This window comes from Mustela nivalis (genome assembly GCF_964662115.1).
Source record: "Mustela nivalis genome assembly, chromosome: 16".
Classification (NCBI taxonomy): domain Eukaryota; kingdom Metazoa; phylum Chordata; class Mammalia; order Carnivora; family Mustelidae; genus Mustela; species Mustela nivalis.
The window spans coordinates 3740916-3765024 of NC_139035.1; the positions used below are offsets into that span (position 1 = coordinate 3740916).

A 24109-nucleotide genomic window follows, 5' to 3' on the forward strand; every position below is an offset into this window, starting at 1 on the left:
TGGTAAAGCAGAGATGTCCAGAGCAGAGCGAGCGAGAGAGCGAGCTTTCCTTCGCTGGTCAGGGAGCTTTCGAGCGCACCCTCCCGAAGTCGTAAGCCAGTGAGCCACCACCGCTGGACGGGGGCCGAGAGGCGGGGCAAGTAGAAGCTCCCGTCTGAGCTGCAGAATGGAGGGGACATGAGCAGGTGCCACGTACCTACAAGTTCCACTAGTTTTGGGTCCCGAAACTTCCGGCAGCACCTGTAACTCTAGCTTCTGCATTTCTAACCGCATTCTAACCCAAGGCTCCCTTCTGCCGTCTAGGTAATCAGATAACTCGGTCCCTCCTCTAGTGTTATTAGGCAGCCTCTGATAATGTCTGCATTTTGACAGGGTATTTCCAGCCCGTCATGAAGGGGTAGCCCAAGTGAGGGGCCTCATTTGAAGAGTTTGGAGCATCTCCCTAAGGCCAGGAGAGAGCCGGGGTTCCTTCTCATGATTGACCTACATAGTCATTCTCAAATGTGTACACGTGCATGATTTCTAAATTTTAAACATTAGGAAAACAAGGAAGGTCAATTTTTGTTTCGTGAGTTGATCTTTAATCTGTTATAGCTATACAATCTGTTTTGTTTTATTTAGCAACTTACCAACCACATTCGGGACACCCTCCCAAACTTCAGGAACAAACTGCAGGGACAGCTGCTGTCCATCGAGCACGAAGTGGAAGCCTACAAGAACTTCAAGCCGGAAGACCCCACCAGGAAGACCAAGGCTTTGCTGCAGTGAGTCCCTCTTGCCCTCCCCTTGTTGCACGCCTGAAACGAATTCTTCTGTTTGCTTGGCCTCCGTCTCTTCGTCGTGCTGTTTTCTAGGTTTAAGAGAAGAAGCAAGTAAGGTGTACAAGACTTTGTGTGTAACATAGCAGCCCCAAGGCTTTTGTGTTCTTGAAGAATCATTGTTAGTCTTACTCTGTTACCATAGATTGAACCAACTGTCCATCCCCATGCCCAGTTTCCTTGTGCTTGTATCTTTGGATTCCGTAAATGAGTCAAACCCATAGTGATAACTCAGCAGGGTGTTTCCCCTTAATCTTTAGAAGTAGATGAAGCTCTTGTCGAACATGTTGTCTGTCTTGTACAACTGTTTCGACAGATGTCATTCGTACTTACTACCTTCTTACGTCTATGATTTCATGTGATTTAGCTGTGTACATTTTTCAGCGGAATGAGACCCAAGGCTTTAATAATTAAAGTATGGACCGTAAAGCCACATTTAAGTATCGTTTACCCTTTTTGGTAATGATTTTAATGTAGCTCTTTAAAAACACTAATGTGAGAACTGCCAAGTATCTTTTTACTCCTCTGTATCCCTGAGAGGTCCTGGGTAGGACAGCAGAGTTGGTAGAGAATTGCCAGCTCCTTCTATCTTTTCTCTCTTCCATATGTCACCCCCTTCCAGCTCCATCTGTCCTGTCCCTGTACTGCAACTTACCGCCGTCCCTCTCAAACCGAAGACCCTCTGCCCAGCTGATATTCTGGGAGGCCCTAAGTCCATTTCCAGAGATGATGCTTCCCATCTCTTGCGGTCCCTTTCCTCCTGTACAGCCTTGCAATCAAGATGCCCTTAATTTGGTGTTCAAAATACATGACAAAATTCCTTTCTTTGTGGAGCTATTTCTAAATGCTCAAATTATGTAAGTAAAAATTCAATGTAACATCTAATGTTTCCCACTTAAAAATACAGAATCATACAGAGAAAAGGGTTTTTTCTTGGATTCAACTCTTTCCTAGTTTATCTTTTCCTTTTTATTCTTGGCTTTGGTTATGCTCCTATAAAAACTCTTCAAGTTACAGAGAAAAGAAAGCTATTTCTGTTTAGGTCCTCGGTCATCATTGTAACATCCAACTGAAACCACTCTCCTTACAAATACTAGGCTTGCCTCTGTGACTCCATTGGATTCAAATTACAGAATTTTCCACATCCGGATCTTCCCTAGCAGGGGGGCTGATCAGCTCCTTCCTTTCTCCCTCCGTCCCTTTCTTTTTTCTTTCTTCCCTCCTTTCTGCCTGCCTCTCTTCTTGCCTCTCATCTCTTTGTGTTCGACTTGGTGTCTGAGTCTGTGCTATCTACCGGCGATTCAACGACGACTAAGACTTTTGCCCTCAAGAAGAGGCCACAGTAGAGCAAGGGAGACAGATATATAAGCAACTAACTGTGTTAAAATCTGATAAATGCTATGTTTCTGGGAAGTGTAAACTGTTGTTGGAGGCCAGATGAGGAGGCAGTTACAGGTGAGGAAGGTTGTGAGTTCACAGAGGAAAATATACTTTTCCTCTGAAAAGGAGAAGAGGAGAACCTAACATATGGGGGGAGGGTAGCAGGCGGAAGAGGAGGACAAGAGAATAATATGAAATTGTTCGTAGCTCGTTTCAGTGGGGCCGGGGACTGGAGTGTAGGCTGGAGGTAAATTTCCTGAAATTTTCCAGTGTTTCGGTGCTTTCTCATGTATGTTACCTTGTCAGGTGGTTAAAAATTAGATGAACATGGGTGTATGCATAAACATAGCTACATCAAATTGTGTTCTGGATTTTCTGGCCTGATTTGCCATTGTAATTCATCCACGATTTTGATGAAAGAGAATAAAAGATACGAGTCTTAGATGGTTTGAATTTTTTTCTGTTGACTTTCAAATTTGAAAGTAGTATGAGCGTGCCAAAATTAGAATTGCTACATCTAGCAGTCAAACATGCAAGTAGGTTGTTCTTTTCTCCCTGTTACTTATCTCTTTGGTTTTTACCAACTACCTTAAGGTAACTCATTCCTTCGTTAAAGTTACTGAGCACCTCTCCTATATTGGCCGGGGCAGGGGGTGGGGGCAGCAGGGAAATAAAGTGTGTGGCGCCTGCCCTTCGGGGAACGAGGGTGGCGGACCCCGCCAAGTGCTGCGCTGCCTGGAAGCTGGAGGACCGAGGAAAATGCGCCGAAGGAACCAGGTGCGCTGAGTGGTGGTGGCAGACAGGACCGTGGAGAGCTTCCTGGAATGAGTAATGCTTGAAACGAGTCTCGAGTGCAGATAAGAGTTAGCCAGGCAGGGAAGCAGGGCGCAGAAAGAATGGCGTTCTGAGCAGAAACCGTGGAGCAGCACAGAGGCGTGGTGCACGTAGGGGACTGCGGATGGCTTCTTTCCGGCTGGCCGGGAGGGCGAACGGGGGTGAGGGGTGACAGACGGAGCATCTGGGGCCAGACCACGGAGAACCTTGTGTGGTGGGTTAAGGAGTTTTATTACCCAGTTGTGAGAAATCATTGAAAAACAAGGCTAGAGCTAGTTGGAGAGGGGGGTGGGGGTCCCCAGTTTGCTTGTCTGTGATGCTGGGGGCAGGGCCGGGGGAAGCAGGCAGAGCAGGAGGGAGGGGTTGACACACTAGGCGAGTGTGTGAGCTCATAGGAACCGAGGAGCGTTTTGACTCTTCTCTGTCCAGTTTCATTGTTTAATTTTAATTCCTAATTGAAATATTTTAAAATACCACTTTATGGTTTCAACTAAAGGGACAGAATGCACCGAATGACACAGATACTTATGATATGTGTTTTAATTAACTGCCTAAAATAAATCTTAGTAACATGTATGTCCTATAATTACACTTTTGAGTGCTGCATGGTGTGCACTGTTCATCCTGCCAGTAGGTGCCACTAAGAACACTCGGAAAAGGATTCTAAGGGCTCGCGGAGTAAATTAAAATGAGAGATACAAAGCCTTATGACTGTAGCTTGAACTCCCTTCTCTTTCACAATTACAGGATGGTTCAGCAGTTTGCTGTGGACTTCGAGAAGAGAATCGAAGGGTCAGGGGACCAAGTAGATACCCTGGAGCTCTCGGGAGGGGCTAAAATCAATCGTATATTTCATGAACGCTTTCCTTTTGAGATAGTCAAGGTTTGTACCAAAAGTTATTTTTTCCCTCTTTTCACTTCATTTCATTTCCATGTCCTGGTCTCTATAACTGTGAAACGTCATGTAACAGTTAACTCTGAAATGTCATGGGAGTGATATAGGACTCAGACAGGTCTTTGAGTAAAAATCTTCATGCTCAGGTGATGAAATTTAGGAGAGAAGTATTTTCTGATGGTTCTGGTTTTATTTATTTAATGGGGTCTAACAACATTTCAAATTATTTCACCAAATGCTAATTGAGTTCCTATGAAGTTTATTTGTTGTCTAATTAATTTGAAAATATTTCTTGAATACCTGTTCTGTGCCAAACTTCCAGGTGCCACTGATGAAGACAGAGGCACTGTCTGGTGGGGTTAGGCAGAGAATTTTACAAATAGACAAAGTAAGAAAATACCAAATGTCATTAGGTAACATAATGTTAGCCAGAGGGGTTGAGTGAACCACTTCTTTTTTTTTTTTTTTTTTTTTAAGGTTTATTTGTTAGAGAGAGAGAGAGAGAGAGAGAGAGACAGCAGGAGTGGGAGGGGCAGAGGAAGAGGGAGAGAGAGAATCTCAAGCAGGCTCCCTGCCGAGTGCAGAGTCCTATGAGGGGCTTAATCCCAGGACCCTGAAATCATGACTGGAACTGAAACCAAGGGTCAGATGCTTAACTGTCTGTGCCACCCAGGTGCCCCAAGTGAGCCACTTTTTTTTTTTTTTTTAAAGATTTTATTTATTTATTTAACCGAGAGAGAGAGATCACAAGTAGGCAGAGCAGCAGGAAGAGAGGAGGGGAAGCAGGCTCCCTGCTGAGCAGAGAGCCTGATGTGGGACTCGATCCCAGGACCCTGAGACCATGACCTGAGCCGAAAGCAGAGGCTTAACCCACTGAGCCACCCAGGCGCCCCGTGAGCCTTTTGATAGAGTGTTTCAGACAAGGTCCCTCTGAGTAGCGGACATTGAAAGCTTGACCAGAATCGCATGAAGAGGTTGAGGTGAGGACCTTGGGGAAGAGGGTTGTTCAAGGTAAGCAGCCGAGGGTGGGGCCCTGCACAAGCGTCTGTACCGTGGGTAGAGAACAGACGAGGCTGGTGCAGAGCAGATGAAGGGGCAGAGGGGTACGCCATGCATTCAGAGCAGGGATGCCCAGTTAATGCAGGGCCTTTCCGGTTCGCTGAGGTGTTCACATATACTCATGAGAAGTTAGAGGAGAGTTTTAAGAAAAGTTGTGGCCTGATTTGGTGGATGATTTTAAAAGAACACTCTGCAGACTGGATCCTAGAGGGGCAAGAGTTGATTCAGGGACACAAGGTGAGTTAAACAATAGGGCCAGAGCAGGAGTGAACCCACTTTCCATGGGCCCTAAAGTTTATACAGTCGGGAGAGGCAGACTTAAAGAAGAAGAATGCAAAATTACAAACACACAGCTAGGCATAGGGTTTGGAAGGTGTTTCTGTTAAGAGAGAAGCCCTGAACTTAGCTTCGCAGTAAAGATGCCCCAGAAGAGAAGATGGAGACCGTGGTTGGGTCTGTGGGTCCGTCGGGCTTGGACTGATGTGGGGGATACAAGAAAGAAAATTCAAGATGACTCCTAAGGCTTTGGTTTGTACAGCAGCAAATGCTAGTGGCTATTGGCTATTAGATGAGGGAAACTGAGCAAAAGCTGAGTTTGTGTAGAGTTTTATTTTGGCTCTGCTTAGGTTGGCTTACCGATTATGTGGCCAAGGAGTATTAGGGACTCTGCTCCTTGCTTCACATACAGGAGAGGGTGCTTATGTCTCGGTGTGGGAGGTGAATGGGTAAACAGATAGTTTCATTAAAATGTGCTAAGTAAAGTGATAAATTTCAGCACAGGGTGCTATGGAAACACAGCCTACGGACCCGAATCGCAGCCTGAGTGCGTGAGGGAGCCTGGCTTCTGAGCTGGGGTTAGAAGGATGAGCAGCTAGTCAAGCAGGAGGGGCTCGAGGGAGGGTGTTAGGGCCTGGGCTTGTTCCAGATCAAGAAGGAGGAACAGTAAAAGCTGAGCTGTGGCCCACAGGGTGTAGGCAGGAAACCAAAGCAATTAATTGTTCTACAGTATGAAGTGTGAGAGGGGAGGTGCATAGACAGTGATACTGGAGGGCCAGATCTCAGAAGTCAGGGGCTGAACCAGCTGGGCTCTTGATACCTTTTTAGGTCTAAGCTCCATGACATTTTGATCCTAATTCCAAATAGCTTTAAAGTACCTAGAACTTCTGGGAAGTTTTTATGCAGTCATCCATCCTGCGTTGGATTGGTAAAATATTATTAATTTCCTCTCGTAAAGAGGCCTTGAATGCAGGTGGTTAAAGTGGCCAGAGAGAAAAGACAGCCATTGTTAGTCCGAGCACAGCTGGACCACTGTTGCATGTCAGGCGACACTCTTATTTATGCATTTGTCTCTGAATACATTCACTACATGCAGCAGAAGAATGGAGAATTGTGTATTTCAAGTGAATGGCCAGATTTATGTCCAGAAGGCATCCTTTATGCACAGCGCGCCTGTCTGTAATAGAGTTAAAATCCACTACACGAAAACTCCCAGAAATCCCCAATGTTCTGTGTTGCCTTGAACTTTATATAAACAGATGTTTTGACCATCTGGGTTTAGGTTAGGAAAGACATGAGTATCCATTTATTAATAATGAAGTCAAGTTCTTCTCATTTTTTAATATTCAACAATATTGTTATTCAAAGGAATTACGTGTCATGACTGTGGCTCGTTTCGTATCTGCAGATGGAGTTCAACGAGAAGGAGTTGCGAAGAGAAATAAGCTACGCAATCAAAAACATTCATGGTATCAGGCAAGTGATTCACATTTTCCTTGTCTTGGTTCAGACTACTACAAGAAAATTAATGTTTATAAGTGGCTGGTGAAGTAGCCTTTCATCATCAGAGCAGGGTAGAGCATGGAGGTGGGAAGAAGAAATAGACTCTCACTTGAGTTTAATGGTAATTTCCTGTATTGTCATACTCGCAAAAGAAACCTTTTCAATTAAAAAAAGGAGAAACACTTCCTGCGCTCAGAGCACTGCTCTGTGCAGTTAGGGACTTGCCAGTGAGCAGGACCCTGTTCTCCAGAGCCTTGTGTTTTAGGGACGGAGGCCTGACCTGCGCGTGAGGAATCCTTCCTTACCCAGAGACATGGCAGAGAAATTTCGGCGGCAGTTGGGGAGGAAGATTGGGAAAGACGAATGCAGGTGGTGACCTTTGAGTTGAACCTTGCCTGCAGAGAGAACAAGAACCATTTCAACAGGCGACGGTGTGCTGTGTGTTTACACGCGCGTGTGTGTGTGCGAGACACGAGACGCTGGGAATCGTTGAGGGGAGAGGATGAGAGAAAGGGCTTGAGGCGGAAGGATTAGTGTGAGCCAAGCCCGTGGGTGGGGAGGCGCAGGAGGGGCTCGTGGAGCAGAGTCACGCACTTCACTGGACAGGAGAGCAGTGGACGTGAGGCTGCCAGGGGAGCTTGTCCTTTGAGAGGAAATTTGTGTGAATTTTCCCTTGTATAAAATGGGGGCATTCTGATTGACTTTTTCTTTTTTTACTATGTTATGTTAGTCACCATACAGTACATCATTAGTTTCTGATGTAGCGTTCTGTGATTCATTGTGTACAACACCCACTGCTCATTTACTTTCTTTAAAGCACTTATGGTAAGAAAAAAATGAACCTAAAACACACATTTCTTGAGTTCGGGAACAGAATTTAATGGAGCTTGTATTGAATGTCCTGAATTTAAGGCACTGACCTTAGGTTGCCTACTTCATAGGTGATCTTCCCTGGAGGAGGCGTCCCCTGTCTGTTGGCCACTGTACCTTGGCTTCTGCCACAGGTCAAGACAAGAGTGTTTTGGGAGCAGAGCCTGAGAGGGCAAAGTTTGACGCTGAGTGTACACGTGAAAGGAGTTATGACATTTAAATCTCTCTCCTCTTAACATTCACACAGCCTGCTCTGCGTGTTGCAAATAGGATAGGTCAACACACATTCACAAAGTAAAGGGGAGAAAACCTTCTGTAACCAAATCCAGTCTTTTTCTGACTGTCAGTAGGATTTCTAAGTTCCCTATTTATTCTATTCTGTCTCCCCCGAATCTCGGATACATTCGGTATAGAAACTGTGTCTTGCTCTTGAGCTGGGCATGGCTGGTATTCAAACATGTCCGTCTGATAAGTGCTGTGAAACCAAATCACATTTTTTTGGGTCAGGAAGCATTTTTTATGGACTTACTTTACTGTAAAAGTAAAATACAGTATTTTTACTTGGCTTTTAAAACTTACCAGACACATTTTTGCTGAACGTAATTGCAAAAGCTCAGTAATTCCGTTCTGAAGATTTCTGATTTACATGCATGCCACAAGAAGAGATGGGTTGTTATTTATTATTCTGGAATTAATTTGCCTGTAAGATGATAAGAAGGGCACAGTGTCCTGAGAATAAGACATACTTATGGCGTGAGTGCTTAGGCTCTTAAAGACACTTAATAGGAAACGTTTTGTTTCTGGTTGATTGTTAGATATTTGAGTAACAGAAGCCATCTTAGTCCCCTGCGGACCTAATCATCCTTTGCTCTGTAGGCACCTCGTGCCAGTGGGGAGCAAGGGAGGAAGACAGTCCTTGTGGGGCGAGCAAAGATAAATGCAGGAATGACCTTTCTACCAGGGTAGTAATGGGACGGGCATGCTCAGACCACCGCAATGCAAAATAGGATGTTGGGGTTCAGAGAAGGAAGACCTTGTCCGTGGCGGGACCGGAGAAGGCGAGCTGGAGGAAGTGGCTGCTTTTGATCTGGGCTTTGAAGCACAGGTGGGACTTGGACGTGCTGAAAGTGTGGGGAGGGCGAAGTGAACCTCATGGACAGAGGCGCAGACAGAAAACGTTAGTGTGAGTGTGTTTGTGGAAGGGCCAGTGGTTGGGTTTGGCGGAGACATGGGGTGCCTGAGAGAGAGGAGGCAAATAACTGAAGAGGAAGGTTAGGGTCAGACAGGGAGATTTCTCGTGTTAGCCCCAACAGTGTGGATTCCGGTCTGCATCCGAGGTGGAGAGACTGCGTGTTCTAATACGGTACGATCACTACGGTGAGACAGAGGGGCGCGTGTAGGCTGCCGCCGAAGGACATGACGAGAAGGAACTAGAATAAAGCTGCTGGAAGGGAAGTATGAAAGAAATTTCCTACAGGAGGCCCCGCAGAGTTGAGCGGTGAAGGAGCAAAGTTAAAGGAGGAGGAGAAGAGGGAGGGAGAAGGGCCTCGGGGTGGGAAGGATCAGGCACCAGGGTCTGGGGCCTACGGGGCACGAGGGTCCGCGGGGTTCATGGTCCCTCTGACGGTAGCTGTTCTCCACTGGCCTTTTATTTAGATGTAATCATTTTTTCACTTTTTATCTCTTCTTTTTCACTTTTTAAAAATCTTTCTCTCTCTCTCTCTCTTTGACCACCCCCTCACCCCTGCTTTCCTGAGCCCCTGCCCAGCATGACGAAAGCATTGTTATGGCACCAGTTTGAATTAATTCTAGCCAGGTGAAATGACACTTCCTATTTTGGTTATCACTCGTTATTTTTGTAAACTCACAATGTAGGCATCCTGGGTCCCAAGCTAGTTCCACTCCGCTGTCTTCCTTTGCCTCTAGTACCCCAGGACCTCAGACAGGGAGCCACTGAGCTCACTATAATACAGCTCTCCTGGAAAGAAGAGATTGCGGAGTCAGGAACACGACTATTTCGGTGTTGACAAAATGAGGACTGTTTTCTGCTCTGTGAATGACAAGAGGGGGTAGCTTTTGGAATTCTTTAGATATAGAAATGGAAATTTAGGACATCATTTTTTTTTAAATTTATTTTTTTTAATTTTTTTCAGTGTAACAGTATTCATTATTTTTTCACCACACCCAGTGCTCCATGCAATCCGCGCCCTCTATAATACCCACCACCTGGTACCCCGACCTCCCACCCCCCGCCCCTTCAAACCCTCAGATTGTTTTTCAGAGTCCATAGTCTCTCATGGTTTACCTCCCCTTCCAATTTCCCCCAACTCCCTTCTCCTCTCCATCTCCCCTTGTCCTCCACGCTATTTGTTATGCTCCACAAATAAGTGAAACCATAGGACATCATTTTTATCGTGGCGTTGCTTTTACTGCTGGGAAACAGTGAGATGAGATGAATTACAGTTAAACATTAGTTACAGGTTATATTATTCCAGGCCTGAAAACCTTTTGGGAACTGTTTTTAGGTAATGCTAATCATCTAGAGAATGAAATTTATTATGGAATAGTAGTAGGGGAAATATTGTCACTTGTACCTCCTTAATAACAAATGATACTGTTGGTAGAATAAATCACTGTGTAACTTTTAAACTTGGGTATTACATGCTTGCTTTAGGTGGCATGTCAATGAAAACCCTTTTCAAAAAAGCATTGGATATTACTTAATTTTAAAAAATCTAATGTCCTGCTTTCTTTCTTATATTTCAGGACAGGGTTGTTTACTCCAGACATGGCATTTGAAGCAATAGTCAAAAAGCAAATCGTAAAACTGAAAGGACCTTCCTTGAAGAGTGTAGATCTGGTCATACAAGAATTAATCAACACCGTCAAGAAGTGTACCAAAAAAGTAAGCTTGAGTTATTTAACTTTCCAACAATTAACTTTTTGGTTTACCCATCTTTCCTACCCTGCTGCATGCCTCTCTTTCCCTGACCCCTCATTTATTGTAAAAGGTAGTATGTTTGCCCAAGGGGAAGGATTGCGGAAAGTTATTGAGTAGGGATTGCTTTCATGGTAGATGGGCAGAGATGTTGTCTTTTGCCACCCAGTGCCAAATAGGGTTGCTTAAACCAGAAAGAGTATATTTTGGTCAGCTAATTTTTTTCCTTATTGTCTTAAACAGATAAACATTAGAACAATTAGGTAAATGCCCTAAGCTAATTTTTCTTATGGTGTATGGATGGGGATAATCGTCAGGGGGAGGGAAACATCGATATTGTGTATATCTTAAAAACATTCTTCTGAATTTCCAACGAATTCCATTTGAACGCGGACATTTTGAGAAGCAGCAGTGTAATGTGGTAATAAAGACTGCAGGCTCTGAGGTCCAGTCACCCAGATTCAAATCCTGGTTCTGCTACTTACTTTCTGAGTGACCTTGAGTATCAGACTTTATCCCTTCTAGTCTTGTCAATTTCCTTGTGAAAAGAAGATGATAATAACAATTCTACCTCCGTGAGGACGCAGCAAGATGATGGAACACTTAGCACACTGACTAACCACAGCAAGTGCTCAGGCAATGCTCACTGGTCTATAAATGGCCATTTTAGTAGTGTCCGATACGCTTTACTTTGTGATATTTGTTGAATCTATGGCCTAGAGTAGTGGGGGAGAGACTTCCCCCGTGGGGGACTCATCACTGAGGAACGCGCAGGTGTGGTGCTGGATTCCACCCATTCTGTGGGGCATGAAAGGGGATACCCTGTGTTAGAAACCGTAAGAAGGGAGTCTGTGATGACGTTTAGGATAGGACAGGCTTAGGCCCATGGCCACAACATTGGTCCTTAATTTCTTGAAAGTAGAGATTGTTCTGGTTTTGTAGGCTTTGTTACCCTGCCCTTTCTGTATGGTTACTACAAGTAACCTCCCTGAAGAGCCAGTGGGAAGGAAGAAAGACAGATAATGTAGATAAATATGAATTTAGTTTCCAGTTACTTGGCAAGAAAATTCAGAGGAAGGAAGGTGGAAGTAGTGAGAGAGGCGGGCCGGCTAAAGCCCGGGAGGCCAGTGCTGAAAGACAAGGAGAGAAGCAGGGGAGAGCTCGGAGCCGGAAGTGGCTCTGGAGCCTCAGACTTTTTCTCTGGACCCTTCTTCTTCTTCTACCTTGTTCCTTACTGTCCTAGTTTCTTTCCTCCAAAATGAGAAAAGCTGTAAGAGTTAAGGGACTGAGGAAAGGGAAGAGGATGCACGTGGAGAAGACAAAACCGCAGGCTTTACAGCAGCTCTCCACTTGAAAACTCGGAGCCCCTTGATAATCTTCACAGTCGTGTTTGTCCTTGCCTGTGGCTCAACGTGCAGACACTCTTGCCACCTGGATAGCTAAAGCTCTCCTCACTGGCCACGTGATCATCACCCTCAGCCCTTGGATGTTTTCAGCCAGAAGCTTCCCTTGAGATTGTCCCCAGGCTCCTGTTCCCACCGGGAAAGCTGTCTTTCTCCCAAGGGCCCATTGTGTGGTGTCCTCAAGCCCGGTGAGCCAGTTGTATTTCTTTTTTTAATCATGTACTTGAAATGAAGAGTAAGTGAACTGATCAGACACAGAAAAGACTTTGAGTTTTGTTTCCATAAACACAGCTTTGGAAAGACTTGGTAAACGTTAGCTGTAAAAGCTTTGCTGTTTGTAGACAGGACAACACTGGAAGAAGGTGGGGAGAGTGAGAAAAATCTAGGCGGGCTCTGCATTCAGATTACTTCCCAAGTGTCTTCAGGTTCTCCCTCGCTGTAAAGAAAGCCAAACTGGAAATCCTAGATGAAGGATGTGGTTTCTGTAAGACAGAAGACGCATAACTCCAATCAGCAGACCCATGTGCAGAGAACAGTCCTTGGCCTCACATCAGAAGATTGGCACATGTGTGTACATTTATGTTTTAAGTTATATAGAGTGTTTATGGTATGTATGAATCTTTTTTTTTTTTTTATCATTTCCCATTGTATCCAACTTGCAGGAAAACCAACAGTCAGTCCTGATGGCGCGGGAAGAGACAGCTTGTTCCTGGACGCTTTTTGGCTTCTATTCTTTTGTTCTCCATCCTTTGAACCTCCCTTTCCATTATGCTTTCTGAATCAATGGTAGTTGTCTTCTCAAAACACTGTATATTTTGTCTTCGATAAAACCTCTCTTTCTTCCTGAGATTATTGCTTACCTGGCCTCTCTCCTCACTGAACAGTACTTAACTGGCTCAAACCTGAAGAACTGAAGGGCCACATCAGGCTTGACATCTGCCTCCTCCTTCTGTGGCTTCCAAACATGATGCCTGCAGTGTTCTGTAAAACTCGTCAGTAAAGGCCCTAATGGTACTAGCTCCGCTGCTCCCCTGGACTCGCTGTCACCATAACATCCTGGTCACTCCCTTGTCTTTGTCAGGATATTTAGAACCTTGCTCACATGTTTCCTCTTCATGATAAGTTCGCCTTCAGCGTGGATGATTTCAGTAGGGATCCATGTAGAGATTGCGCCCAGCACCCAACAGCTGTTGTTCTTTGAGATCTTTGACTCCGGTGTCTCTCTATTCATTCCACACTAGTGGGATGAATATTCTTTTTCTTTTTTTATTTCCATGACAGTTATGGTCCTTCATCATTGACAAACGTTCTACCAGGAGATCCTTCAGAAATTTCAAACTGTAAATCTAAGGTTTTCAGAATGCTGACCACCCCTCCTAACTTCTTTAGGTTTTTAGTCAGTTAGAAAATCGGGAGAAAAGCTTAGAGGAGGACTAGAACTTAGTACCCACCTTGCTGCAGATAAATCTAGATTGGAAAATGTGCCCGCCACTTGCTGCTGAAGGGGGGGCCTCCTGTTACTTCCTCTTCCTACAGCAAACCTCAAAGCCCGCAGTGGTGGAGAGAGTCAGGTGTGCACCCTTAAGGAGTTCGGAGCATTCTGGCTCTCCCTGCATCTGCGGGAATGTAAAAGGTAAACCGGTGAGAGTCGGAGACCCACATGTGAGCAGTGACTCAGTGCGCCCTCCCTGCCCGCGCGAGAGCTGAGGACTGACGTGTGTCAGGTTCTCACCATCTTCCCAGGCACCATGACTTACCCCCCGCCCCCCGTCCCTTTTTTCTGTGAGATGGAGGAAGTAGTAGACGTTTCTTTCACAGGACTTCCCCAAGAGGGCAGACGTGTTGAGGAAAGTTCCTCCTTTACCAGTGAGGTGGGACGCATGCTGTGGAGGACGGAGGACGAAGTGAGGGGACATTCTTCCCTGGGCGAATGCTCTGCCACAAGCTCTTACCCTTCCGGTTCTCTCTTCCCGTAACCATGCTCTGCTGACCAATGTCACTCTTACTTTAAGTAATGATTTCACAGAGAAAACAGCGGCCACAAATGGGAACATTAATTCCCCAGACTTCCTGGTATTCCCAGTCCTGCTCCTCCTTCCCTGTCTCTGTTGAGGTGGTTTTGCCGTCTGGGCCGGGCCCCTCTCCGTACTCTCACCCTCCTAAGGAGCTTATTCTTTGGATTCTTCTTTTTCTTAAATCATCACTTTCTCTGTCGCATTAAAAAAACAAACTACTAACTTAAAAGCAGTAACAACAATAGCAAAACCTATCTACTGCCTTATTCTTCTCCTTTTCTTCATGTGAAACCTTCTTAGGGAAAAAGCTGTTTCCACATGCTGACTTTATTTTCTTATCTCTAGTGAACCCGTAACTCTTCTGAAATGTGGCTTCCACGCCACTACTCTATTGAGCAGTTGTGGTAGTGGTCGACCGGACAGCCGATGGCTCAGCGCGGCTCGCGCTCGTTCCCGACGCGGCACCCTGCTGCTTTCTGAAGCTGACACCCCTCAAGTGGCTTCTCTTCCATCTTCCTCATGATCTTTCTCGATCCCTCCTCTGTCTCCTTTAGGAGTTTGTCCACCTTTCTTGCCTCTGAACACCAGAATCGCACAGAGCTTTCTTCTGGTTTTCTTCTCTTTTGACTGTCCTTTCTCCCTGCCGGATCACGTCCGCCATAGCTCAGCCACCGCTTAAAATGTTGTTGATTCCCAAACCCGCAGCTCCAGCTCAAGCCTCTTCACAGAAATGGTCCACACCCCGCTCTGCTGCTGTTGTTCTCTTCCAACCGACGGCCCTGGACAGTTGCTTTTTTTAAAAAAAAAAAACAAACAAACTAGGTTACTCCGATGGCCTCCTCACTAGTTTTTCTACCTCCAGGCGAGCCACCATCAAATCCGCCCTCCCCACTGCTGTCAAAGTGGCCCTGCTAAAACGCAGACTTGTATTTCGCCTGTTCCCTCAAAATTATGCAGTGGCTCCTCGCATTTTGAGAGTAAGGTACAGGTCATTCACAGTTGCTCTTAGTTTCACATGTGATCCCTGAGTAGACTTCTTGACCGACATCTGCCGTCAACTCATGCTTGCTTCAGCCGTTCCGAGCGACTTCCGCCATCCTCATGGGATTTTCAAGTTTTTATCACTCACACACGAATGCCTCCTTTTCCTCTTGTCTTCACCTGCCATCCCCTCTCATTATTTTATGATCCAGCTCAATCGTCATCATTTTCCTGAGAAATCTACCTGCAGGGTCTCTGCGAGTCTTCTCCCGATCTCTCTCCTACTCCCATTCAGTGCTTTAGTTGGCACCCTCTGTTTACTTCTAACACAGCATTTATGACCCTACATTGTGGTTTATTTGTAATTTATTTGTTTAGGTGAATGTCTCCTCTTGTTGATTATAAGCTCCTTTAAAAAAAAAAAAAGCTGTGTCTTTTATCTTCTTATTCTTGGCTTCTAACATAATGACTAACCCTATAGCAGTCGCATTCTGTAAATACTTATTAACAATTTAGATATCCTAAAGTTACCCTAATGCTGAAGAAATCTGTACTTGGTTTTAAAAGAATATTTTGATCAGTCCTTTTAAAATAACAAAATTAGGGCAGCCTTTCTTTTCTTTAATTTTCCTTATTTTTCATTTTGATGTTTCTTGACTTTTGCCCTATTATCTTTACCTCCAAGTTCTTTTAGTTTAAAACTGGTCTAATTAAAATCTCTTGCAAAGCAAAATAATCTTAATTAAATTTGATTGTACCAGGACTTTATTATTTGACCCTTTTTGCACATGAGCCATAGATAACGTGATTATGTAATTTATCATCCAATGCACGACTCTTTTGAGATTGAAAGGGGGAGCTATTAATATGTTCACTGGAGTGGAGGAGGAAAGTAAGACTGCCCCAGGCAATCTGAAAGGCATAGTTTCTCTAGCTGTATTGAGAATATAACTATCTATCTATCTATCTATCTATCTATCTATATGCATGTATACTCTTAAGATAGTATTTTCATTTATAATATTTTTCATGTTGAATGTCTTATGTGTAAAATATTAATTTTCTTCCCTTAAACCCCATAAACAAACATCAGTGAAAAACATGGGATTTATATTTGTTCAAGTAACAAAGCACAAAGCTAGACTTCTAACTTGGGGGAATGCGGTCTTCTCAGATATTTTCTCCTTGCTGTCTCTGGGGCACTGGAGGACAAGACAAGAACATGAGAGCTTTATGAGCTGTTTGGCATCCCTCCAGGGACATGTCAGTTTCAGAATTGTTCTGGTGGGCATTGGCTCTGGTGGGCATTGGCTCTGGTAGGCATTGGCTCTGGTGGGCATTGGTTCTGGTGGGCATTGGCTGTCAGCTGCTCTCCTTTGCCCCCAGCTCTCCAGGGCACCCTCGCAGGGTGCTGAGGTTCTCAGGAAGCACTGTTTTGACCACAGTTTAGCAACTGTGCCATTTATTGGCCTCTTGAGAAACCACATTCTTGGATGGCCATCATACCAATTAATTGATTTCTTTTTTAACCTGGCTCAGAAAAAGGAAAAAAATTTAAAAAAGCTTTGCAAGGAAATAGAAAAGATGCCTTAGTTGGCTGTTAGAAATACAAAGAGAATTTTTCATTAAAAAGTGCTGTTTGAAGAAATACTGAAATGTGTGGCCTGTTAAGTGCGTAAATACCTTGTTCCGAGTACACGTACTAATCAAGTGAATCGAAAGTCCTCAGCACGGATTTCAAGGTCCTACGTGATCTTAATCCCTTCTCATCTCTAGGCTCCTCCCATTTGCCCCTTGGTCCATTCCAGCGACACTGGTCTCCTTGTTTCTTCAACAGGTCAAGGAGAGAAGATGGCAGGGCCTTTGTCCTTCTCATTGTCAATGTTGGAAAAGCCCTGCCTCGAGATATTTGTGTGGATCCCCCTTTTGCGTCTTCTCAAGTCCCTCCTCAAATGCTCCTGAATCCGAGTCCTTCTCTGACTTCTCTGTCTACAGTTACTCATGCCTCCTTTCAGACGCACGCGCGCAGCTCTCCCCATCCGCTCACCCAACTTCCTTGTTCTGTGTGGCACCTAGGGCCGCATGGGTTATACTCTGGATGTCTTCTGTTTTTCTCGATAAAAAATTTTCCCACTTACCTCTTTATTCTATTTCTTGACCTTTATTCTAGAATCATTTCTCATCTTTGATCGCCTTTGTAAATGTGGGTCTTGTGTTTTTCCTTTGTTTCATAACAAATGTGATAATTTCATAATAATAAATAAGTATTTTCTCAATTCCTGAATGAATCTAGCATCATGCTGTACATGAATAAAGGATTACTAGGATTTGTGGGGAGGTTTTAATTCACAGAAATGGAACAAAATTATTGTATGTTTTAATGAGCAGTGAAATCATTATTGCTACTCCGTTTGTAGTGAGTGGCCAACATTGCAAAGTTTATGGCTTTTGGATCAAAACAGAGCCCATACTTTTAGGTTAGCCAAACCAATCAACCCAAGTCATGTGCATAAAACATTTTTTTTTCTGGTCTTTGGTCGATTTTTCTCCATTTATGTTTGATATGGAACTATGGACAGCTGGTTCCTAATAATCTGAGTCTTTGCTTGAGGCAGTGAACCCGTTACTCTTGAAGGTGTGGAAATCTTGCCTCACCTTGTGTTTGTCCCAAGAGAAACCTAATAGCATGGCTCTCGTGATCTGATTAATCAATCGTTAGTAACTTTTATAAGTGTATAATTTTTGTTTTATTGGCTAGAAAGGCCATTCAAGTGTTATTTTTTCCCCCTTAGGGAAAAATGTGCTCCTTGCTTAAAAAGTAAATTTTTATATTGAGGTACCACCAAAATAATTAAATGCTACCCTAAATAACACTTAAAGTATTGGATTTTATTAAAACATTTTGGTATTAAAAAACGTTTGATACTACTTTCTCTCAGACCATAATTAAACTTTTCTCTCAGAATTGTATATTTAAAGTTTTTCTTCCTAACGTCATATGTATTGCATTCTTTCTACATTGCATATTCCTTATTACTTAAGAGTAGCCAGTATAATTTTAACAATATGCTGTTTAGAAGTAATTTGTCCTTTGGTCGATGTCCAGCTCTGTCTGGAAGCATCACTGTCAAGATTTCAGCATCGAATCTTCTGAGGCCTTTTCAGAGCAGGCTTAGCCATTTGTTTTTGTGTGTTTTCCCTTGATTTTTATAAAATATTTCTCTCTGGTGTGACAGTTTATCTGTATAGTCAATCTGCCACTCAAGACTTTTTTTAAAATTTTATTTATTTATTTGACACACAGAGATCACAAGTAGGCAGAGAGGCAGGCAGAGAGAGAGGAGGAAGCAGGCTCCCCTCTGAGCAGAGAGCCTGATGCAGGGCTCGATTCCAGGACCCTGGGATCATGACCTGAACCAAAGGCAGCTGCTTCAACTGACTGAACCACCCAGGTGTCCCACAAGACTGGTTTTTAATATCAGGTAGTGTGACAAAAACTGAGCATCAAGCTGGCTTATGGCAGTTGCCCAATGAATCTTTGTTAAATGAATGACGGTCATGAAATGAGTTTAGGAATATAAAATGAGTATAACCAATAGCAAAATCTTAATTCCTTGATTCTGTACAAATCAATTTCTAGGATATTTAAATAGTTAATAGGGGAATAAATGTCTAAAGATGGTGTCTTCTAGATCAGTATTATTTTGGCATACATGATTACAATTTTGATGATTTTGACAAAGTAATATATTCTTAGAACTGCAGCCTCTCAATATGATATTCAGAGCAAATGAGATCGGAAATTATAACGGTTAACAATGGTTGAGGAAACCAATTGTGCCTTAAATAAGAAACAATGAAGAGAAGCAAGAAATTGAGCTGAGCAATCAGGGTCAAGTATTTTTTAAAACAAAGAAAAGGGTTACGCAAACTGAGCGGGAGCTCCCCTGAAAGAACTCACGAGATGTGTTGGGAAGCCTGATCGGAGATCACTCAGAACGTGAGAGGGACATTTGCCTTCTTATATATGTTGTGAGAAGAATCGGGACTGGAGTGCTACATTTGAGAACCAGCAATTCAAGCCAACATTTTGCTTCTTACGCTTCTAGTCTTCCCAGATCACCCAGCTAGACAGAAGCCATACCAACTGCGGTACTGCCTTCAGCAGTGTCTCGCCCTGCTCTGCCTAGTGTCCCTTCGACATTTCTCTTCTTTGCCTCCATGAGGGGGGTTCTCTCAGTGTCTTCTCTTTCCCTTTTGTTCCACTTAGAAGTTAGACTCACTTACTTTCCAGTTGTCTCAGTTCTGGGTACAAAGTTATGGCTCTGGTGGGCTCTTCTCCTGGTGAAATTAATCCCATGGGTACTAAGCTTGGAAAGGTCAGGAAACACACACACACACACACACACACACACACACACACACACACAATCGAACTTCCCGTCACAGCCAGTGATTCAACTTCTTGGGATATTCTTGCCATTTTGGCCTTTGTCTGACTTAATGATGGCAGCCTACCACCTGGGGTCCTTCAACTACCCAATACTTTTTTTTGTGAATAAAATTAGTGGTGCCACTCTTTGGTGTTTTAAAAATAACCTTCTGCTATCATGCATTTGAATGCTGTAGAAGGCACGCCTGTTCTCCTCAGAAGACCACCGTCACTGTGCAGCCGTTTTTCTGCAGGCGTGCGATTCTCTGTTTGTGTGACTGTTGTCAAAAAGCAAAGAGGTGCTGTTAGCTTAGGAGCCCTTGAGCGCAGAGGGGAAACAGAGGCCCTGGTGGCCTAGGCCAGGTTAGGGTCAGATACACCGCCCAGGTTTGCACGGGTCAGGGAGAATGACTGGTGTGGATTGGCTTTCTCTTCTATTACAGCTTTTTACAGGCCTCACAAAAAATAACTTAGAATATTCTCAAAATATAAAAGGGCTCCGGGGTGGTAGAACTTTTCTTGGAGAATGCTTCCAAAACTTGGAAGTGGAAGCTCCATTTATGTCCTGCAATCATTCATGAGATAAGCTTCCAAATGAGCGTACACCTTGGGACTCAGCTTGGGGCCCCAGTAACAGGGTGATGGTTTGGTGATCTCATGAAGAGACACTGGGCTGGGATTTTGAGACAACCAAGGCAACCAGGTTTCTATGCTTTTATTATGATGTTATACAAGCAGTCCAGGGTCACCGTAGAAAAATTTGGAGAACATAGGGATGTATACAGAAAAAAATGCAACTTATTCATAATCCCATCAAAGAGATTATACCTATTAATATTTCGTAGCATTTACATACCTCTTTTTCTGTGTACAGACGTAGATAGTAGCTTCAGGAGGTTTAATATTTATTTGTGGTTTGTGATTACTATGGTTCCATAAAGATTTATGGTTTGTTGTCTAGCTAAGACTCTGTGTGTGTGTACAGTTGGTGCAATCAGTGACCTTGGTTGACCATGGAGCAGCCATGGCTCAGGGAGGCCTGGTTCTAATTGCTTAAAGTTAGGAGAATATTAGGTGCTACAGCGTTACTCAAGAATTTTGAGATTTGTTAGGTTTTAGGCTATATCCTTGAAGGATATCAAGCTGTATGATAGCCCGTGACTATGCGTAGGTGTGTGTATGTTCATGTGTAATCACGTTATACAATTAGGAGCCTAATTTTGTTCACTTAGTCTCATATTATATTATATTATTTTATTTTATATTATTAGTTATATTTATGTTATACATATATAATATAAATATATACATTATTTTATTATTTTATAATATATATCATATTATATTATAAACCTTTACTATGTTATTAGATAATATTTAGGAATTGGATAGAATAAAAAAATTAGGTATTGAATACTATTTGGAGTGACTAATTATATCCCATAAGTGGGTCTACCTTAGCTTATTTAATGTCATTAGAGTTAGAGACTCAAGTGGTTTGAAGAGTTTTGTTCATTCGTTTGTCCTATCGCTGCTATTCCAAGGAATACTGCGATGAAAGTCCGTATTATTTCCTCTCAGAATCATGTGAAGTAATCAGCTGAAAAGACGTATAAACGGATGGCTTTGAGACTTTTTGATACATATTGTCAAGTTGCTTTCCAGAAAGATCATTCTAATTGTCACTTCTTCAGCAGGTTTAAACTGTGCTAGTTTTGGTATACCTTCATTTGTAGTACGGATTATAAAAATAATTACAGCGGTTTGACAGCAATAGTTATTCTCTTTGCATTACTTTGATCATTTGTGCAGTTTAATATTTTTCTTCTGCTTACGGATCATTAAGTGCTCGCTTCGGCAGCACATATACTTACTGATCATTAAATTCCTTTTTTAATTAATCCTATTCTTTGCCTGTTTTTATATTCATGTTATTCTTATTAATTTGCAAGTGCTTTTAAAAAAATTTTTGGCAAGTACTTTAAATAAGGATTGGAATTAACCTTTCGCTGCTCCTGCGTCGTGAATTCGTGCCCTTCTCTGCATCTGCTGGTGCCGTCCCGGACCGAGGGGCCGGCATTTCCCGTCTGCACGGCTGCAGCAGCCAGAATGCATAGCAGGTCTGCAAGGACCCCCGAGCTGACCCGTTTATCTTTCTGGCTTCGCAGTCGGATCATCTTCCTCGCTCTCTGCTCCAGCAGAGAGCTGTTCCTTTATTTCGTTCACCAGGCATGGTCTCTGTCCCACAGTGTCCTCACAGGCCCCTGCTCGGAGAGCTCCGTTTTCCCCGCAGCTGTCCCTGCACTTTACCTGACTTAGTCCTTCTCCTCAGGCGTCCTTAAGCATTCTCACAGGATCCCATTCTTCTTCCTTACATTGAAAACAACTGCCATTAATTCATTCCTACTGTAAAATAAATTTTTGATAATCACCTGCACAATTTAGATGGGATGAATGATGTACACACAAACACATCTGTTAGGAAAGAATTTAAAAAATAGCTCTGTGGTTCGTGGAATGAATCCTTCTCCAAGAGTGGTGGGCCAGACAAGGGGCTCTGGAGTCTGAGGACTTGCTTGGAATCCTGGACCCACCCATTCTGAGCTGTTTACTCTTGGGCAAGTTACTTAACTTCTCTGAGCTTTACTGTTTTCCTTTGTAAACTGGGGTTAATAATAGAATCGATCTTTTATGATTGTTGTGAATTTTGAAGGAGAGAATTCGTGAGGTGTTTAGCACAGCCTAGAACATGGTAAGTGCTCCACAAATGTGAGTGATTATTCTCCTTTTCTTTCTTTTTTTTTTAATTTTATTTATTCCTTTGACAGAGACAGATCAGAAGTAGGCAGAGAGGAAGGCAGAGAGAGGAGGAATCAGGCTCCCTGCCGAGCAGAGAGCCCGATGCGGGACTCCATCCCAGGACCCTGAGATCATGACCTGAGCCGAAGGCAGAGGCCCAACCCGCTGAGCTCCCCGGGCGCCCCTTATTCTCCTTTTCATCCTCATTTCCATCTTCCTCATCTGTGAACTTTATCAAGTGCCAACTCTGTAGAGCATAGAAGTGGATGGTATTGGGGTTTCTGGGTTGTTGTTGTTTTTCAGGGCGTCTCCCCACTGGTTGTAATTCCTATTCCTATCAGATAATGTAGTTATGTGGATTACGGTTTGTGGACCCCTCCTGTCACTCTGCCATTTTTCTTTAGGATATCTTACTTTTGCTTCCAGATTTGCAGTATGTACCTTCTGTAAGAGAAAATAATTTATCTCTGCTTCTTTTTCTGAAGCATAACTTTTTGAGTATTAACACTCAGATCTGTGTCTCTTAACAGCTGGCCAACTTCCCCAGACTCTGTGAGGAAACAGAAAGGATCGTTGCCAACCACATTCGCGAACGAGAAGGGAAGACAAAGGACCAGGTGAGGGGAGGTTTCCTGGGCGGGCAAGGTCCTTGTGGGGAGTGGAAGGTCTCTCTTCAGGACTGTCTGATGGTCTCCAACAGTTGGCCTGTCTCTGAATGGAAAAAAGGCACTGGAAGCACAACCGCATATGTTTATTTGTACTTATTTATGAATTTTATCCGTGTGTTGCTATGCTAACATCTTGTGTATGTTAAAAATATAAACAAGTGTAAAAACTTGAGAAGCGTGGCATTTTGAAAGCAGTAGTAGGAGTTCTGTTATTTGTTTTTCCCTCAGTGCGCCGTGGATCATCGTGTGTACCCCTAGCATGTACGCACCCCACTTTGAAAATCAAGAACCCAGACACACCCACATTTTTTCTTGAAGCAGGGGTTCTTAACGTTTCATGTGCCCACAGATGGGCATCGGGATATTCATAAATTCCAAAAATGTGATGCACAATGTCTGGAGTTTGTGACTTCTTTTCTGAGGTGCTTATCCATGGAACCTACGATTGGAAAACAAAATGTTTAAGAACACCTCTTTTAAACATTTCTGTTTAGTAAAAGCATATGGCTTGTAAGGCGTGACCTTAAAATTATCTTCTCATCCTATTTAGCTCTGTAAATTCAAAAGATTATTTTATTGGAAGATCACACATTAAAAAAGAAAAGCTAAGAACTACAGTGTGAAAATAATAAAAGCTTCTTAAATTTAGGTAGATTTTGTTCTTGGTTATTTAGAAAACATTATATTGGGAAGCACGGAGGTTTTCAAGTGCTCTTGGATTCCAGGACACAGCTGTGACAGCGCGGAGAGGACACTGGACCCAGGCCATGTGTGCTCCACAAAATAACAGCATGTTCCTGTGAAAATCACTCCTCAGGACTGTTGTTTTCTCATGTACAACATTGGGATGTTGGTTTGTATGATCTCAGAAGTCTCTCTAAGTTAGAACTCCCAAGATTTTTGTGCTTCTTAGGTGAGTTGGAAAGGCGGAGAGGGATAGCCGGGGAAAAAAGGAGGAAGGCAAAATAGAAGAGCGAGACAAAGTGCAGGGAGAGAGACGCAGCCAACCTGCCTCAGAGGGTGCCTGCAGGGGTGCGGAGGGCTTGTGGGCGGGGAGGGGTGGCAGGGGAAAGTGAAGAGACAGAAGGACAGAGGCCCAGTAGGTTGGGATATTGATTCAGTTACAGCTCGCTCTCTGCTTGACTATGGGATTCATTGCTGCTACTTTTTCCATTGTGCTTTGAAAGTTAACCATGATTTATAGTTTTTACTTGTTTTCCAGCTTCTGCATCCTTGGA

General features: G+C 43.5%; 1 protein-coding gene across 7 annotated transcripts in view; it reads left to right on the forward strand.

Annotated features, from left to right (window-relative positions):
* The window catches only part of DNM3 (dynamin 3), a 536286-nt gene that overhangs the window by 198476 nt on the left and 313701 nt on the right, over positions 1 to 24109 (forward strand). For all 7 annotated transcript variants that reach the window (XM_082702687.1, XM_082702691.1, XM_082702685.1 and 4 more), the window contains exons 7-11: positions 622 to 764; positions 3780 to 3915; positions 6671 to 6738; positions 10402 to 10540; positions 22734 to 22820. In XM_082702687.1, coding sequence (XP_082558813.1) covers positions 622 to 764; positions 3780 to 3915; positions 6671 to 6738; positions 10402 to 10540; positions 22734 to 22820 — 573 coding nt within the window. The remainder of the gene's footprint in view (positions 1 to 621; positions 765 to 3779; positions 3916 to 6670; positions 6739 to 10401; positions 10541 to 22733; positions 22821 to 24109) is intronic.